We start from the raw sequence: 18475 nt of genomic DNA, 5'->3' as shown, positions 1-18475 counted from the left end.
CTCGTCACTGAGAAGGGGGGGGGGGGTTCCTCCTTGTGACCACCCTCCGGCGTGAGAATCAGACTAGATTGCTCTTTAAATATAAAAGTATATTAAGAGATTGCTAGAGCAGATATCAGGTATATTATGATGATATAAGATAATATAATGTGTTCAGATGATCATACCATTTGGGGTATTTATAGCCGAAGGTAGGTTTCCAAGGAGGTATGGCCGGCTGCAACGGTGTTCCTGTTCATCAACAGTAGCCTACGCACGTGCCCTGCTGGTAGTTGGTGGGTAGGCAGTGGCTGATAGTGACCAGGCCTGCTGTGTACTATTCCCTTTCCACCAACTGCCGGCTACGCACGTGGTATGACAGTAGTTGGTGAGTAGGCGGCGGCTAATAGTGATACAGTACAGGAGCATGCTGCTCGCCATACTGTATCAGTGAGCTGTCGTATCTCTGATCAGATCTTTCGCCCATACCTCGTCAGGTACAGCAAAAGATCCTTCAGTATACGGACTGGCTTATTTGGGCGGGAGTATTCCCCCTCCCGCCTCTGTGCGGGATTGCTCCCGGCTTGGCTCATTCCTTCAGGTGACACTGAATGATCGAGAGCTAAGTGCCTTGTGCGTGTAGCCATGCTGCGCGGGTGGCCTTCCCTAATGGCTTGTATCCGAGGCTGCGGGGACAGGCGGAGTCCTTCACCATTGGGAGGCATTTCCTGCGGGACCAGCTTGCGTACTGCGCGTAAGGACGTCACGTCTCTGAGCATGGTTGGTCCTGCGGATCCAGTTGGTCTCTGCGCAGACGTCCCTGTTTAAGGTGAGTCTTGCGGGTCCAACTGGGCTCTGCTGGGACCTACCTCTTCAGTAATCATCTCATGTTACATCAATATATGATTAAAGTTTATTATTTTGTTGTGATTTTTTTAATTATATAAAGATAAAAGATAGAATACAATTGACAAATACTCTATTGATTTCAAAAAAACTCCATGACGGTGAATTATTTTGTAATTTCATTCAATTTTAATTCCTTTGTAGTAAACCGTCATCGCTAGTCGAGCTAATTTTGTGCAGCAATTATGTCATGTTCGGTAATGTCAATTGAAATCAAAATCAATATAAAAGGACAAATCTTATTGTTTCTCGATATCAAATGCAAGTTACGTTAAAGTCAATGGTGATTATTTTTTCTAATTTAATGCTCAAAATTGAAAGAAAAGAGCAAGTGTTACCACACAATAAAAATTAAATTAATTCATTTCACACATCTTTGCAAAAGAATATGGCTTACAACGAACGGACTATGCTGGAATAAAGTGATTATATTGATGAACATATGTAATTCACAATCAAATCTATTTAAATCCAAGAACAAAGGTGTTTGTATTTAGATTTTGTTTTTTTTAAACAATCCAACAGACACTTAAATTAAATTTCAATTACGCTCAATTAAAAACAAATCCAATTACACACAATCATTTTGCGTAAATTGATTTTGAGCGTAATATGTGAGTGTAATAGAAGATAAATGAGCATAATATGAGCTCACATTGACCTTAAATTCGATTCAATTAATATTTCATATCATAGCCAAATTTTTGTTACGGAGCTCTACGTGTTACGGTTTTGATGTAAACTATAGGAAATCTAAATGGAAGTTAACGTGTTTGACTTCTAATACTATTGCCATTTGTTTTATTTTTAGGATTAAGGGCGAGGTTGTCGACTTAAATATAAAAATATGAAATATGAGGAGTTTAATCAACTACATTCACAGAGTTCATACTTCATAGTGAAACATATATATATATATATATCCAGAAGAATCATATAAAAGATGAAGAATTATATTGTTTTAGAAGATTAACGATCTTGCCTGGTTAACCAAGATACATGAAACATGACTGTTGCTTAAGGATGCAAAGGAACATCTTGCCACACTCGCTGATAAACTTGGTTCATCTTTAACAGATTTTGATGTACACAATTACCAGCAAGCAATTGTCGGTAAGAAATGCTGCTGAACAAGCTGATATTTTCTTTTGCATGAATGATCTTGCTAAGTGATAATTTCATATGCCAAATATTGTATTCCTTTAAAGGATACTGTATTGTAACATCCTAAAATTTCGAATAATAATAATATTATATATTGACTCGATATGACGAAAAAATTTACTTGAGTTAATAAATAAATAGTAAAATGGTAAAAAGGGTAAGATAAGTAGCTAGGCTAATTAAATGGAATTAATCATGGACTAAAAAGGAAAGATGGGTCTTTGGTCTATGGGCTTAGAGCATTCACAGCCCATTCCATATATTTTTCCCTATAATTTAGCTAAAAAACATAATTTCATAAATTTATCTATCATGTTTCAAAATTCTTCCACATTCTATTCCCTATTCATATCCATAAAATAATTCTTTATTATTTTTTTGCTCTTTTGTCTTGTTATATAGTAAATGGTGATTGGAGGATATGTGATATATTATATGATATGGATCAAAATTGAGTCTCTATATTTAGGGTTTTACTTTAGTTGCCATATAACTCATCCATATAATAGGGAATGGATTGAGAGGTGATTTTGATGGTTTTCTTAATATTTACCCTAAATTATATGGGTTTAACAATTTTAGAGAATGGGTTGAGAATGCTCTTAAGGGAGTATAAATACCCCCTTAAACCCTAAATCTTTCCATTTCCATCCATCCTATCCATCTTATTCTCTCTACACCATAAAACACACACTTAAGCCAAATACACCTCCCATAGCCGCCGACCATCATCCAAACCATAAACTGATCATAGTAACCTTAGATCTTTGATCATACAAGCAAGCTAACAAGTCCAAGACCACGTATCAAGCTAACTATAGTCGGAGGGAATCATAAAGGTATTTTCTTGATCTTAAAGGTTACGTTTTTATGAACGAATAATCATGAAACTCAAACCTAGAGTAGATTGGGTCTAGACAAATCATAAAGTTGTGAACTTGATGTTAAAATGGACTTAACGAACTTATGGTTATATACGGCTCGTATAAATAAACCTAGACATAACCCGAGAATGTTTTAAAACCAATAAAGGTCCAAGCTTTATGGATAAACGGGTTAGATTTTGATGAGAAGTTGATAGCGGTTATTAAACGGTTAAAAGGGTAGAAAAAGGGTGTTAAAAACCCTGTCATGGATCATCATTGAACTACCATGGCCGAGTAGGGATCGAAAAGGGTAGTAAAATATGATCTGGAACATCAGACCTGAGTTCTTTGTAACTATGTGTTCTCGGTCAGGGTTCTCGGCCGAAAACACGGGTTCTCGGTTAAGTATGCAATTCGGTCAAAGCATAGGTTCTCGGTCAACGATCTCGGCCAAACATGAGAGTTCTCGGTCAACATAAGGGTTCTCTGTCTTGGGTTCTCGGCCACATAGTTCTCTGTTGGGCCTGAGTCCGGTTGGGCCTGATAGTGAACAGTTGGGCCTGATTTAACTAAGTACACAAATGTTAAGCCCATATCTAATATAAAGCAAACTGGCCCATTATCTTAGGCTTAGCAAATAAGCCCAACTTAGAAAATAACTTAAAATGTTAATGGAAAATATGTTAAGACAGTTAATGAAAATAAAATTTTTCCAAGCTGACCTGACAGCTTAACCCCAGCCAGGGGCTCTGCCCCTTGGACCCCGCTAGGGGCTGCCGCCCCTAGAACCCCACTGCCAGGGGCGCTGCCCCCGGACCCCCGTTCGTTGAGGGCAATAATTAAACTAGAAACACGATATGGGAAGTGATAGTTAAATTGATACGTGTAATTGTTATACAGTTAGTCGTGCACAACTCAAGAAAGGGATAAACATAAACGGTGAACGTAACCGCATTCAGGTGAGTTTCTAGCCCCATTTCCTTGTTATGTTTTTGGGGCTATGTGCATACTCGATGTGTTTAGTTAATATACTTACCTTAAGTGGTAAGTGTATGTCTATTATGATATATGTAAGAATGGTGAATGCATGTCGGTACGTGAACAATTTTCGGATATTGCACGTACTGTCATGTGATAGCTTGAGGTTGTGATTGCTTATATATGCGTATGTATGATGTATACATGTTATAGGTTATGAGTATGTAATGGAAGTATATAAACGTATAAAAGAAAAGAAAAGTATGAAACGAGGAATTGACGGTGAAGGGTGGTAGACCCTAATAATATCTGTGAAGGAGGGTGGCAGACCCCAAATAATATCTGTGAAGAAGGGTGGCAGACCCTAATAATATCTGTGAAGGAGGGTGGCAGACCCCAAATAATATCTGTGAAGAAGGGTGGCAGACCCTAATAATATCTGTGAAGGAGGGTGGCAGACCCTAATAATATCTGTGAAGGAGGGTGGCAGACCTTAATAATATCTGTGAGGTTATATGGCGAAAGGCTCTTTAAAACGTAGAAATATGTATGTAAAGTAAGATAAAATTTGAAAGTAATAAAGAAAGAAAGTATGAAAGTAAGAATGAAGGCATATACTTACGTATGTACGAAAGAAAGTAAACGAGGTTAAGTATGTAATATAAGAACGTATTGTATGCTACTTGTATTAACTAGAACTCACTCAGCGTAGCTGACTTTTAGTATGCACGCAGGTGAGTAGGATGAAACAGCTCGCTTAAGGGGAACACGTGGCATTGAATAAGAGGCTGGCATCGAAAGACCCAAGACGTTTATTTAGTTATGTTTTAAAGACAGTATATTTATTAAGACAAGTTATGGATTATTATGTAACTTTTATGAAAGTCTTTATATTCCGCGCATGTTTTATTTAACTATGATATTTAGAACTATGTTTATGAGTAAATCCAGCGTCCAAATGTGAGGTGACGGTAACGGGGCCTTACAAGTTGGTATCAGAGCAATGTTTGAGAGATTTAAGCATCCTACATTATAGGACACGGAAAGTAACGTGATCAGCTAATCACAGCTGGCCACTGTTATTACCTGTTTGCTTTACTATCCTTGTGCTAAATACTTCCTTGAGTGATGACGTTTGTGTTTTCCCTTTTAGAATACGATGGCTAGAACATAAGGAAATGTGGGGGATGGAGGAATTGTGAAATCTGGGGGTCGCACTGGATGTCGTGGCAAGCCTCGTCGTGTTCCACGACCTTCAGTCGAAACAGCTTCCAACACCGGAGATGAAGGAAGCGCAGCTGGAGGAGACCCGAACCACAACGAAGGGGTTCAACTAGATCCCGCAATTCAAGCAGCCACCATTCAAGTTGTAGCCACTGCTGTGAAGAATATAACTCCGGGAGGGTCTGCTGGAAGCCGTGAAAGAACTGCAGAATGGGCAGGTGGTGACGGTAGGAGAGATGAGGAAGAAGAGAGGGAGGCCTCGAGTGGGGTTAAGTCTGTGAAAGCTGGTGACAGGAAAAGGGGCCGAGGTGGGGGCAACTATAAGTCCTTCAAGGGTTGTGACCCGCCGAAGCTAACTGGGTTGGGAGACGCAATCGCTACTCTCCAATGGATAACCGCCATGGATAAGATTATCCGCATTAACGAGTGCCGACCCGACCAAGATGTCAGTTACTGCCACTCAATCGTTTGATAAGGAGGCGATGTATTGGTGGGAGTCAGTTGAGCAGAGGAAGACTCGTGAAGAGATAAAGGCAATGAAGTGGGATGATCTGAAGGCGTTGGTAATGAAGAGGTTCTGTGCTGCTGCAGAAGTTGAAAGAGTTGAGATAAAGTTTTTGAATTTGAAGGCAGGTAAGATGACACACTGCGAGTACACTACTGAGTTCAACCGCCTATCTAGGCTCTTGCCAGACATGGTGAACACTGAGGTCAAACGAATCAAGTGTTATGTGAGAAGGCTACCGCAAAATGTCCGCACATTGGTCAAGACTAGTAAAACTGCTACTTTTGAATCTGTTGTCGAACTTGTAGAGATGGTTTACGATGATCTGGCGGTGGACGATGTGGTGGTAGAAGAGAAGAAAGAGAAGATACCCCTTTGGCAATACTGGCAAAATTTCGTACGGGCCCCGGGGGTGGCGTCAGGGCAGAATTATTAGTCTGGTTCTTTCGTATATTTATAAAATATATGTATGAAAGTCTCCAAAACAGAATCTCTTATCCAATTTAGTGGTTCGACCCATACTCAGTTTTTCCTCCTACTCGGTGAACATACCCCTTTGGCAATACTGGCAAAATTTCAAATGGGCCCCGGGGTGGCGCCAAAGCATAATTATTGATCCAATTCTATTTGTATTTCTATAAAATAATGTATGGAAGTATCCAAGATCGAATTTCTGATCTGATTCAATGGTTCGACCCATACTCAATTTTTTCTTCGGCTCGGTGAACATACCCCTTTGGAAATACTAACAAAATTTCGAACAGACCACAGGTTGGCGTCAGGGCATAATTATTGATCCGATTGTTTCGTATGTGTATAAAATATTGTATGTAAGTCTCCAAGACCGAATTTCTAATCTGATTCAGTGGTTGGACCCATACTCAATTTTTTCTCCGGCTCGGTGAACATACCCCTTTGGCAATACCGGCAAATTTCGAACGGGCCCCGAGATGGAGTCAGGGCATAATTATTGATCCGATTCTATCGTATGTTTATAAAATATTGTATTTAAGTCTCCAAGACCAAATTTCTGATCCAATTTAATAGTTCGACCTATACTCAGCTTTTTCTCCGGCACGGTGAACAATCCCCTTTGGCAATATTGACAAAATTTCGAACAGACCCCTAGGTGGCTTCAGGGCATAATTATTGATCCGGTTCGTTCGAATGTTTATAAAATATTGTATGGAAGTCTTCAAGACCCAATTTCTTATCCGATTCAGTGGTTCGACCCATACTCAGATTTTTCTCCGGCTCGGTGAACATACCCCTTTGGCAATACTGGCAATATTTCGAACGCGCCCCGGGGTGGCGTCAGGGCATAATTATTGATCTGATTATTTCTTATGTGTATAAAATATTGTATGGAAGTCTCCAAGACCGAATTTATGATCTGATTCAGTGGTTCGACCCATGCTCAGTCTTTTCTCCGGCTCGGCGAACATACCCCTTTGGCAATACTGGCAAAATTTTGAACGGGCCCCGGGGTGGCGTCAGGGCATAATTATTAGTCTGGTTCTTTTGTATCTTTACAAAATATTGTATGGAAGTCTCCAAGACCGAATCTCTTATCCGATTCAGTGGTTCGACCCATACTCAGTTTTTTCTCCGACTCGGTGAACATACCCCTTTTGCAATACTGGCAAAATTTCGAACGCACCCTGGGTGGCGTCAGGGCACAATTATTGATCCGATTCTTTCTTATGTATATAAAATATTGTATGGAAGTCTCCAAGACCGAATTTCTGATCTGATTTAGTGGTTCGACTCATACTCAGTCTTTTCTTCGGCTCGATGAATATACCCCTTTGGCAATACTGGCAAAATTTTGAACGGGCCTAGAGTTATCATCAGGGCATAATTATTGATCCGAGTCTTTCGCATATTTATAAAATATTGTTTGGAAGTCTCCAAGACCGAATCTCATACCCGATCTAGTGGTTCGACCCATACTCATTTTTTTCTCCAGCTCGGTGAACATACCCTTTTGGCAATACTGGAAAAATTTCGTACGGGCCCCGGGGTGGCGTCAAGGCATAATTATTGATCCGATTCTTTCGAATGTGTATAAAATATTGCATGTATGTCTCCAAGACCGTATTTCTGATCCGATTCAGTGGTTCGATTCATACTCAATTTTTTCCTCCGGCTCGGTGAACATACCCCTTTAGCAATACTGGCAAAATTTCGAACGGGCCCCAGGGTGGCGTCAGGGCATAATTATTGTTCCGATTCTTTCGTATCTTTATAAAATATTGTACGTAAGTCTAAAAGCTCGAATCTCTTATCCGATTAAGTGGTTCGACCCATACTCAGGTTTTTCTCCGTCTCGGTGAACGTACCCATTTGGCAATACTGGCAAAATTTCAAACGGACCCCGAGGTGGCGTCAGGGCATAATTGTTGATCCGATTCTATCGTATGTTTGTAAAATGTTGTATGGAAGTCTCCAAGACCGAATTTCTGATCCGATCAAGTGGTTCGTCCCATACACAGTTTTATCTTCGGCTCGGTGAACATACCCCTTTGGCAATACTGGCAAAATTTCGAACGCGCCCCGTGGTGGTGTCAGGGCATAATTATTGATCTGATTCTTTCGTATGTGTATAAAATATTGTATGGAAGTTTACAAAACCGAACTTATGATCTGATTCAGTGGTTTAACCCATACTCAATCTTTTCTAAGGCTCGGTGAACAAACCCCTTTGGCAATACCGACAAAATTTCGAACAAGCCACGGGTTGGCGTCATGACATAATTATTGATCCGATTGTTACGTATCTTTATAAAATATTGTATGTAAGTCCCCAAAACCGAATTTTTGATCCGATTTAGTGGTTTGACCCATACACAGTTTATTCTCCGACTCGATGAACATGCCCATTTTGCAATACTGGCAAAATTTCGAATGGGCCCAAAGATGGAGTCAGGGCATAATTATTGATCCGATTATATCTAATGTGTATAAAATATGTAAGTCTCCAAAACCAAATTTTTGATCCGATCTAGTGGTTCGTCCCATACACAGTTTTATCTTCGGCTCGGTGAACATACCCCTTTGGCAATACTGGCAAAATTTCGAACGCGCCCCGTGGTGGTGTCAGGGCATAATTATTGATCTGATTCTTTCGTATGTGTATAAAATATTGTATGGAAGTTTACAAAACCGAACTTATGATCTGATTCAGTGGTTTGACCCATACTCAATCTTTTCTAAGGCTCGGTGAACAAACCCCTTTGGCAATACTGACAAAATTTCGAACAAGCCACGGGTTGGCGTCATGACATAATTATTGATCCGATTGTTACGTATCTTTATAAAATATTGTATGTAAGTCCCCAAAATTTCGATTCCGACATAATTATTGATCCGATTGTTACGTATCTTTACAAAATTTCGAACCCGATTTCTTGGTGTTCTTGCCTGGTTTGAACTCTTCCAGAGATTTAGAGAGAGAGTTTTGAGGATGGCTACATGAACGATAACACCGACTATGAGGATATGATGAAGGATATTGAAGCAGAGATTTTCTTGGGAGAAGAGGCCATGCAAGGGATTTGGTTGGCTCTTGAAAAGATGGAACGTGAATGGAGGGAAGGGGTGGTGACAGGGGGTTCAATTGGGTTTGCAGGATTTGATAGATTAATATGAAGATATTATTATGGTTTCCTATATATTTGTTTAGTTATAGTTATTTTTATAAACTTCAATAATTAATTTAATAAAGTGGTTAATTTATATAAACATCAGTTTATATGTTGTGGGTGGGTAATATATAGTATGTCATCAATCTCGTTAATTGGTTCTCGCTTCGTTTGGTTTGGTGACCGGGTCGTAAGATAAGAGATCGGGTCGAACCGCTGAATCGAATCAGATATTCGGTCTTGGTGACCTCTATAAAATATTTTATGACCCTACGAAAGAATCAGATCAATAATTATGTCCTATAACCATCCCTCGGCCCGTTTGAAATTTTGCCAGTATTGCCCAAGGGGTAGCTTCACTGATCCGGAGAAAAAACTAAGTATGGGTCGAACCGGTGAATCAAATCAGATATTCGGTATTGGTTACCTCCATACAATATTTTATGACCCTACGAAAGAATCGGATTAATAATTATGACCTACCCCGCGGCCCGTTCGAACTTTTGCCAGTATTGCAAAAGGGGTAGGTTCACTGATCCGGAGAAAAAACTGAGTATGGGTCGAACCGCTGAATCAGATCAGATATTCGGTCTTGGTGACCTCCATACAATATTTTATGACCCTATGAAAGAATCGGATTAATAATTATGCCCTATAGCCATCCCTCGGCCCGTTTGAAATTTTGCCAGTATTGCCAAAAGAGGTAGGTTTACTGATCCGGAGAAAAAACTGAGTATGGGTCGAACCGCTAAATCAAATCAGATATTTGGTATTGGTTACCTCCATACAATATTTTATGACCGAATATCTATGTGAAATTACATGCTAAATGATTATGTGTTTAGTTCATAGCTTGTTTCATGAAATTGCGATCGATTGCGCGTAATTTGTATGTTTTCACCTTTTAAAAGGTAATATTTATGATAAAACAACGAGGCTTTAGTTTTATAAACTTGGGTTAGAATTTTTTTTTGTAATGATTCGTTATAATCCGGTTTTGGTGTTATAAAGTTCGTTAAAGCCAAAACTGATTCTGGAAGGACCATTCTTGTTAATGTAATTTAATATAATATTAAAATAAATAAAACCCTAATACCCACCCCAAACCATCGACTCTTCCTTCCTGCTCCCTCTCATCGATCGCAGCTCACAGACCATCTCCATCATCTTTAATTCAACTTTGGGTCTTGCAATTAGTTGTGTCTTTGAGTATTTCTCAGCATTCCTAGCACTAGTTGGTAAGTTTTTACGCATTAATTTCATGTTTTAATGAGTTATTGGGAAACCCTAGATGTTCAATCTCTGTATTATTGATGAATTAGAACCCTAGGGATGCCATAAACATGTTAGGGATTGAGTTTTGATGACAACAGATTGCTTGACAGATTTGTGATCGTTTATTCATTGGTCTGTAACTTGATGTTAAATGATCATTACTGATCGATTCTTGATTCCATGAAGTTCTACTTTGAGTCTAGTTTCCAGAAAGATATAGTTTGTAATTTTTGGACGAGTTTTGAATATTTTTATGATTTTACAAAATTATGTGTCAAGGCTGACGTGAGGAGTCAAATTCTGGTCTGTATTCTCGATATCATAACTCTTTTATGGAAAAGTCAAATGGGTTGGTTTTACTTCTGAAACTTCAAACTTTTAGTTAGGATTCTAACCCAATTGGCCTTGCTTAATTTGGTTTAGTATTAATTTTTAACCAAATAAAAACTTGGTGTTGCGCACTGAAATAGCTGCACGTGCCTTTCTGGTTTGGTTGAATTTTTGTGTATTGGAAAAATATACCAAAAATTTATTTAGAAATATAAGACATTTATTCTACTTTGGTAAATAGTTTATACTTTATTTCCATGATTTGCCTACTTAATAAAATACACATTTTCATGTTAAAATCTGTCTTATAAGTCCAGAATCTGTTCATGTGTTATTTGATTAAATGCTTGATTATTTGACTAATACTGGATATATAAATTGTGTTAGAACATGTTTTCACTCAAGAAAGTAATATAATCAACAACGAGTCAAACTTGTTGCATTGTGAGTCATTTCATGAATCATAGGACTATCTGTGTTATACAATTGAGTTGTCTAGTTGCATGATCGCACTCTCATAACTTAACACTTGTACTAGGTAACATGTAGCGAGTCAAGTGCATTCTTCTGTTTTTGAGGAAAGTCTATTACATGCGTCAACAGGTGAGTTCATACTTTTCATACTTGTTTTCGAGAGAAAACACAAAACCTTTTCCTATACTTTGTTTTCGGGGAGAAAACACAGACTTACTTACATACTGGTTTTCCGGAGGAAAACGCACCGACTCATTTTAGATTTTTCGTAATTTCTTATATATCACAAGTTTATACTATATGCCCTTATATCACTTAAAGTCCTTACATTACCTTGAACTGATAGGATGGGATCGCGGGGTTATATTGAGTAGTACTACTGGGTTTGACAAACCCCACTCGGGCTAGTCGCGCTAGCACGGCTGTGATGTCGTAAAACGAGTGTTATATTTACCTAACTTTTATACGCCAGTGTTGGTGATAGACCTGGTAAGAAGGCATACATACAGTCAGCTTCGGTTCAAACGTCTAGTAGCTTGTGAATGGGTTAACTACCCGGATATATTTGAAATGTGCTAAATCTACTTACATTACTTTTTACTATAACTTATGAACTCACCAACCTTGTGTTGACCCTTGAGTATTTATACTTTCCAGGTTACTAGGTATGCTAAGGAACACATGCATGCATTTGTTTGGAGTTTCATTATAACATGGATATTTACCTTACATTGTTTTACACTTGGATAGGTTGTACATGTTTGAGCACGTAACTACTTTGTTTTTTTTAAATTGTTTACATTTACGCTTCCGCAAACGCAATTACACGGTAACTAGATTTTCTCATATTAATGAGTGATAATAAATGGTATCTTTCATATTAAATGATGTTTAGTATAACAAGTGGCTAGATCCTGGTATGTCACGCGCCTCGCGGTAAAATCCCGTTAGTTGAAATTTGATGGTGTGACAACATGTGCCCTTAGGGCACATGTTAGAAAATCCCATTATATATATTCAAATAATTTTGTAACGTATAAGAATTTCTCATAAATGAAAGAGTAAACTGCGATTTTTATCCCTGTTGTTTGTCCAAATATGCGGTTTAGTCCAATAATTTTAAATTTACAATTTCCGTCCATGTGGTTTCATTTTGCTTTCAATTAAACCCGAATTCACTTACCCCATTAACTCTGGTCGTTAAACCCATCAATGTGCCCTCACGTGAGAGACAGTTTTGTCATTTTTCTCCCAAAATTAACTATTTGACTAAAACCGCATATTTGGACAAACTACATGGACGAAAATCGCAGTTTACTCTAAATGAAATTATATATTACACTAATTATAATAGTGACATCATGGAATGTAGGGACTCTAAGTGGTAAATTGTTAGAGGTGATAGATGCTTTTAAGAGATGTAAGGTCCATATAGCGTGCCTCCAAGAGACTAGGTGGAAGGGGCAGAGAGGGGTAGAGCGAAATGGGCATAAGCTATTGCATTTGGGGGCGGATGGAACTAAAAATGGAGTAGGCTTTCTAGTGGCTATAGAATTGCATAAGAATGTGATTGAGGTGAAAAGATACAACGATAGGGTGATGGTATTAAGGTTAGTGTTAGTAGTCGAAATAGTGGCTGTGGTTTGCGCTTATGCACCACACGTGGGACTAGGAGACCAAGAAAAGAGGGATTTTTGGGATTGCCTAAATGGAGTAGTGAGGGCCGTATCTAGGGAGGAGACCATTTTCGTAGGAGGTGATTTCAATGGTCATATCGGTAAGGATAGTGATGGCTTTCATATAGTTCATTGAGGTTTTGGTTTTGGGGATAGGAACAAACCTGGTAGGGATCTTTTAGATTTTGCAGTGGCCCATGATCTAGGTATTCTGAACTCTTTCTTTAGGAAGAGGGACTCAAACCTAATCACTTTTACTAGTGGGGGAAGGAATACACAAATCGACTATCTCTTAATGAGGTAACACAATCAAAGACGGTGGAGAGACTGCAAGGTGATACCGGGGGAGACCGCAGCAACTCAGCACCATTTACTGGTGGAAGATGTAGTACTGAGAGAGAAAGTGACTACGATGGAGAGAAAAAGGCGGTCTAGGATAAAATGGGGAAATTTGAAGGGCACCAACATTACGATGTTCAAGGACAAGGTCATCTCGATGACTACAATTCATCAAGTTGGGGACGCAAACCAGATGTGGGAGGATATGGCAGCTTCCATCACTCAAGTGGCAAAGGAGACGCTATGGGTCACGACAGGCAGGACAACAGGGAACAAGGAATCTTGGTGGTGGAATGAGGATGTGCAGAGCAAGATCAAAGATAAGAATCAGAGTCTTAGGGAGCTTTTAAGGTGCACAAACAAGGGTGAGCATTGGAGTTGAGGGAGAAATACAAAAACGCTAGGAGAGAGGCGAAGAAGGCGGTGACAGAGGCAAAAAAACACAGCATATGGATGGATGTATGCACCCCTAGAAACAAAGGAGGGGGAGCATGATATGTTCAAGAATGCTAAAGCCAGGGAGCTAGAAGACATGACCTAGGAGTAGTGAAATATATAAAGGGAGAGGATGGGTGTGTCTTAATCAAGGAACAAGACATTAAACAAAGATGGCAAAATTATTTTAACAGACTTTCTAATGGCAGACAGACCTACCAACGAGAAACAGACAACACTGTTGCGCAGAGACAACAAAGGAATAACTCCTACTGTAGAGGTATCACACAGGGAGAGGTGAGGATAGCACTTAGAAAGATGGGAAGGGCTAAGGCGGTTGGTCTAGACAACATACCGATTGAGGCTTGGAAGTGTTTAGGGGATGAAGGAGTTCAATGGCTCACTACTCTATTCAAACTTATTTTCAAGAATGAAAATATGCCAGACCAGTGAAGGAGTAGTGTAGTAGTGCCCCTATACAAGAACAAGGGAGACGCACATTGTTGTGGAAATTACAGAGGAATTAAGTTGTTAGGTCATACTATGAAATTATGGGAGAAAGTAATAGAGACTCAAATTAGGAGAGAAACGCAGGTTATGGTTAACCAATTTGGTTTCATGCCAGGACGGTCAACCACGGAAGCGATATACATACTGAGAAGATTAATGGAGAAGTATAAGGAGAAAAAGAGGGACCTACATATGGTATTCATCGACCTTGAAAAAGCATATGATAGTGTGCCACGTAGACTAATTTGGGATAGTTTAGAAGGTATAGGGGTACCTAGAAAGTATATAGACTTAATTAAAGATATGTAAGACAGGACTAAAGCTAGTGTTCGTGCGCCGATAGGAGATACTAATTTTTTCTCGATGGAGATGAGACTCCACCAAGGATCGGCGTTAAGCCTGTTTCTTTTCACGGTAGTCATGGATAAGCTGTCCAAGTCGATTCAGGAGCCTGTCCCATGGTGCATGCTCTTTGCATATGATATTGTGTTAGTGGCTGAGACTAACCAAAGCTTGAACGAATGGCTAGAGGAGTGGCGTGTAGCTATAGAGGATAAAGGTATAAGAATTAGTCGCTCTAAGACAGAGTACCTTTGTTGTGACTTCAGTGGTGTTGGCGATAGCGAGGACACCCAGATCACTATTGAGGACCAGGTGGTTCCGCAGATAACGAAGTTTAAATATCTAGGATCGTTTTTCCAAAGCAATGGAGAGATAGACAGTGACATAACCCACCGCATACAAGCTGGCTGGTGTAGGTGGAAAGCAGCCACTTGGGTTTTGTGCGACAAGCGGTTCCCATTTAAATTAAAGGGAAAATTTTATAGTGTCGCAGTTAGACCTGCAATGTTGTATGGAACAGACAGTTGGGCCATCAAGAGGACACAGGCGCGCAATATGGAGGTAGCATAGATGAGGATGCTGAGGTGGATGTGCGTACACACTAGATTAGATAGGATTAGAAATGAGGTCTTTAGGGAAAGGTTAGGAATAGTTAGCATATCAGAGAAAATAAAGAATGGGAGATTGAGATGGTTTGGGCATGTGAAGAGGAGACCGACAACAGAGCCGGTTAGAGTAGTGGAAACCTTCATTGTGGAAGGAAAGAAGAGTAGAGGCAGGCCTAAATTGACTTGGGATGAGAGAATTAGACATGACTTGACAGAGTTGCACCTCTCTGAGGACATGGTCCAGGATAGAGATTCGTGGAGACGTAGGATTAATGTTAGCGACATCTAGGGGAAGGTACCTAGTTAGCTTAGCTTTGTATTTAGGATCTAGTTGGCTAGCCTGCCTCCTTGTTGTTTATGTATATATTTTGTTTGATGCTGCTTTTTAATTCTTATGCCCTATTCTTAGTAGGTTACAGATTCCTTGCTATTTTGGTAGCTTGCTATCTATGTATTGCTAAGTGTCTTTTCTTGTATGATGTATGTTTACTATGTTTACCTATATGTAGCTTTATGAGCCGTGGGTCTGTCTAGAAGCAGCCTCTCTGTTCTCACGGACAGAGGATATACATGGCTTGATTGATTGATTGATTGAATAATTATAATAGTGACGAAGGATTAGAACGTAAATTTTTCATAAAGGAAATAATTCAATTGAAAAGTTTCCATCGGGTTTGAAAATACCGCTTGTTTCAACGAACTTGTTTTGAACCAAATATGAACTTGAACTGCTCGTTCAAATGAACATAAAACTAAAAATATATGAATAATGAATTTGACTTTTCAGTTAGAAAATCTATCATTTAAATTAACCCGCTTTGATTCAAACTCATTGATCATAACTTTTTTTTACCCACGGCCCGCCCGTTTTGACCCGAACTAATTTGATATTCTTTTAAAACAACTTGTTTTAACCTGAACTAATCTTACTCAAAAAACACATTGACCTAAACTTGTTTTGAACCGAACACGAACTCGCCCCCCTGTTTAAATTATTATAAACTAAGAATACTAAATAATGAATTTTATTTTAAATTAGAAAATACTATGATTTAAAACAACACTATTCGACTCTAATTTATTCGAATCATAACCCTTTTTATGTAAAGCCCCGTTACCGGTGCCCTACTTTGGACGTTGGATTTACTCATAAACACAGTTCTAAATATCAGAGTTAATTAAAACTTTACGCGGAATATAAATCTTTCATAAAACATCACGTATCAAGTCATAAACATGTCTTAAAACATTCCTCTTATCTTTCAAAATCAAACATAACTTATAAAACATAACAGGTCTTCAGATGCCAGGCTCTTATTCTTCTGCCATGTGTCCCCGCTCAAGCCAGCTGTTTCATTCTACTTACCTGCGTACATACTAAAAGTCAGCTACGCTGAGTGAGTTCTAGTTAATCATACGTCATACATTACATACACTTACCTTCAATCATGCATCCGAAGATACATAATAATTACTTTACTAATTTACTTTCATACATACATTCATACTTTATTACTTTCATACTTTTTGTTTACTGTCCATTCTATCTCAGATATTATTAGGGTCTAATCCCTTTCTTTTCTATCTCAAATATTATTAGGGTCTGATCCCTCTTTCCTTTGTCTATCTCAGATATTATTAGGGTCTGATCCCTTTCTTATCTATCTCAGATATTCGTAGGGTCTGATCCCTCTTTACTTCTCTATCTCAGATATTATTAGGGTCTGATCCCTTTCTTCTTTGTCTATCTCAGATATTATTAGGGTCTGATCCCTTACTTCTCCATCTTCGTACATTCTGTCCTTGCATAAACATACATATACTATCTTTAATCATTCACATGTTGTACATATATATATATATATATATATATATATATATCATACACATTCACTTTTTATATACATACTTCCCTTGTCAATACGTGCAATATCCGAATATCGTTCACGTACCGACAAGCTTTCATTCACAATCATAGCATAATATCTATCACATAAATCATACAATGCATGCACTTATCACTTAGGATAAATGTATTAACAATTACATCGAGTATGCACACAGCCCCGAAAGCATAACAAGGAAATGGGGCTAGAAACTCACCTGAATGCGGTTACGTTCACCGTTTATAGTAATCCCTTTCTTGAGTTGTGCGCGGCTAACTGTATAATATTTACATGTATCAATTAACTATTACTGCTCATATCGTATTTCTATCTTTATATAACCCACAACATACGGGGGTCCGGGGGCAGCGCCCCTGCCAGCGGGGTTCTAGGGGCGGCAGCCCCTAGCGGGGTCCAAGGGGCAGAGTCCGTTAAGCGAACTTAGCCTTAGGCGAAGTTAAACCTTAAGAGAACTTAGCCTTAGGCGAATTTAACTTGGTGAAGTTATAGTCAGCGAACTTAGTATCTGGCGAAGTTATACAGTAAGCGAACTTATAACCAGTGAAGTTTATACAACATCGAACTTATAACCAGCGAAGTTATACAGCGAGCTCGATGCTTTCAGAGTTCGTTTCGTCAATCCAAAACACGTGTTTTGCGCCCTTTGTTCGCTTACTATGGTTCGGCCTTAGCCCCAATCGTTCCCTAGTCCGATTGCGGCCTAAGTTTGACCTGAACGAATCGTAAAGTTTTGATCTTTTCAATCTAAAACGTTCCAACTAGGTTCAAAGGTTCATTTATTCGAGCCGTTTCCATTCTCGGGTTCATTACATTCATTTTTATTATCAAGCTTGAAATTTATGTCTCGTTTATACCCGATCTATTCTAGACTCAAGTTTCAAGGCTAAACGTTTATAAAAACGTAAACTTTAAGATCGAAACATACCTTTTCGGGTTTGTTTGGCTTAGTTATGGACTTTAGATCTAGTATATATCTTGTTTATAACGAGGATCTATCGAGAATCAACGTTTGTTTGGACCGGATCTTACCCCTCTCTCTCGGTCGTGTATATATATATGGTGTAGGTGTGTTTGAGTGTGTAGAGAATAAGATGGATAGAAATGAGGATTTAGGGTTTTAGGGTGGTTTAAGGGAGTATTTATACCCCTAAGGCCCATGGACCCTAAGCCCATCTCATCCATAATCCCATCTTGATTAATCTAAGTCCATGACCTTTTCTTTACTAATTATCTATTTAGACCCAAAAACTAAACGCGACTTTCTTTATTAAATATGAAAATTTTAGGATGTTACATTTTAACACACGTGTTTT

General features: G+C 38.9%; 2 protein-coding genes across 2 annotated transcripts; both read left to right on the top strand.

The window, feature by feature from the left end:
* The first annotated feature begins 9096 nt into the window (after positions 1-9096).
* Positions 9097-13157, top strand: LOC143585456 (uncharacterized). Its single transcript, XM_077067242.1, has 2 exons — positions 9097-9235; positions 12718-13157. The coding sequence occupies exons 1-2, from the start codon at positions 9097-9099 to the stop codon at positions 13155-13157; spliced, it is 579 nt and encodes a 192-aa protein (XP_076923357.1).
* Positions 13158-13433: 276 nt separating this feature from the next.
* On the top strand, positions 13434-15217 carry LOC143585455 (uncharacterized). Its single transcript, XM_077067241.1, has 3 exons — positions 13434-13725; positions 14421-14567; positions 14649-15217. The coding sequence occupies exons 1-3, from the start codon at positions 13434-13436 to the stop codon at positions 15215-15217; spliced, it is 1008 nt and encodes a 335-aa protein (XP_076923356.1).
* Positions 15218-18475: the final 3258 nt, after the last annotated feature.

The sequence above is a fragment of the Bidens hawaiensis genome, unplaced genomic scaffold (assembly GCF_021521415.1).
Source record: "Bidens hawaiensis isolate Kalapana, Puna unplaced genomic scaffold, B.hawaiensis_p1.1 tig00033852_1, whole genome shotgun sequence".
In the NCBI taxonomy this organism is placed as follows: Eukaryota; Viridiplantae; Streptophyta; class Magnoliopsida; order Asterales; family Asteraceae; genus Bidens; species Bidens hawaiensis.
This window is presented reverse-complemented; position numbering and strand designations above follow the sequence as displayed.

Coding starts and splice junctions, on each gene's coding strand:
- LOC143585456 (XM_077067242.1), top strand. CDS start 9,097: ATGAACGATAACACCGACTATGAGGATATGATGAAGGATATTGAAGCA. Junction 9,236..12,717: donor GGAAGGGGTGGTGACAGGGG/GTTCAATTGGGT, acceptor CATGGAATGTAG/GGACTCTAAGTGGTAAATTG.
- LOC143585455 (XM_077067241.1), top strand. CDS start 13,434: ATGGAGAGAAAAAGGCGGTCTAGGATAAAATGGGGAAATTTGAAGGGC. Junction 13,726..14,420: donor TTTAAGGTGCACAAACAAGG/GTGAGCATTGGA, acceptor GTTTCATGCCAG/GACGGTCAACCACGGAAGCG. Junction 14,568..14,648: donor AATTTGGGATAGTTTAGAAG/GTATAGGGGTAC, acceptor GTGCGCCGATAG/GAGATACTAATTTTTTCTCG.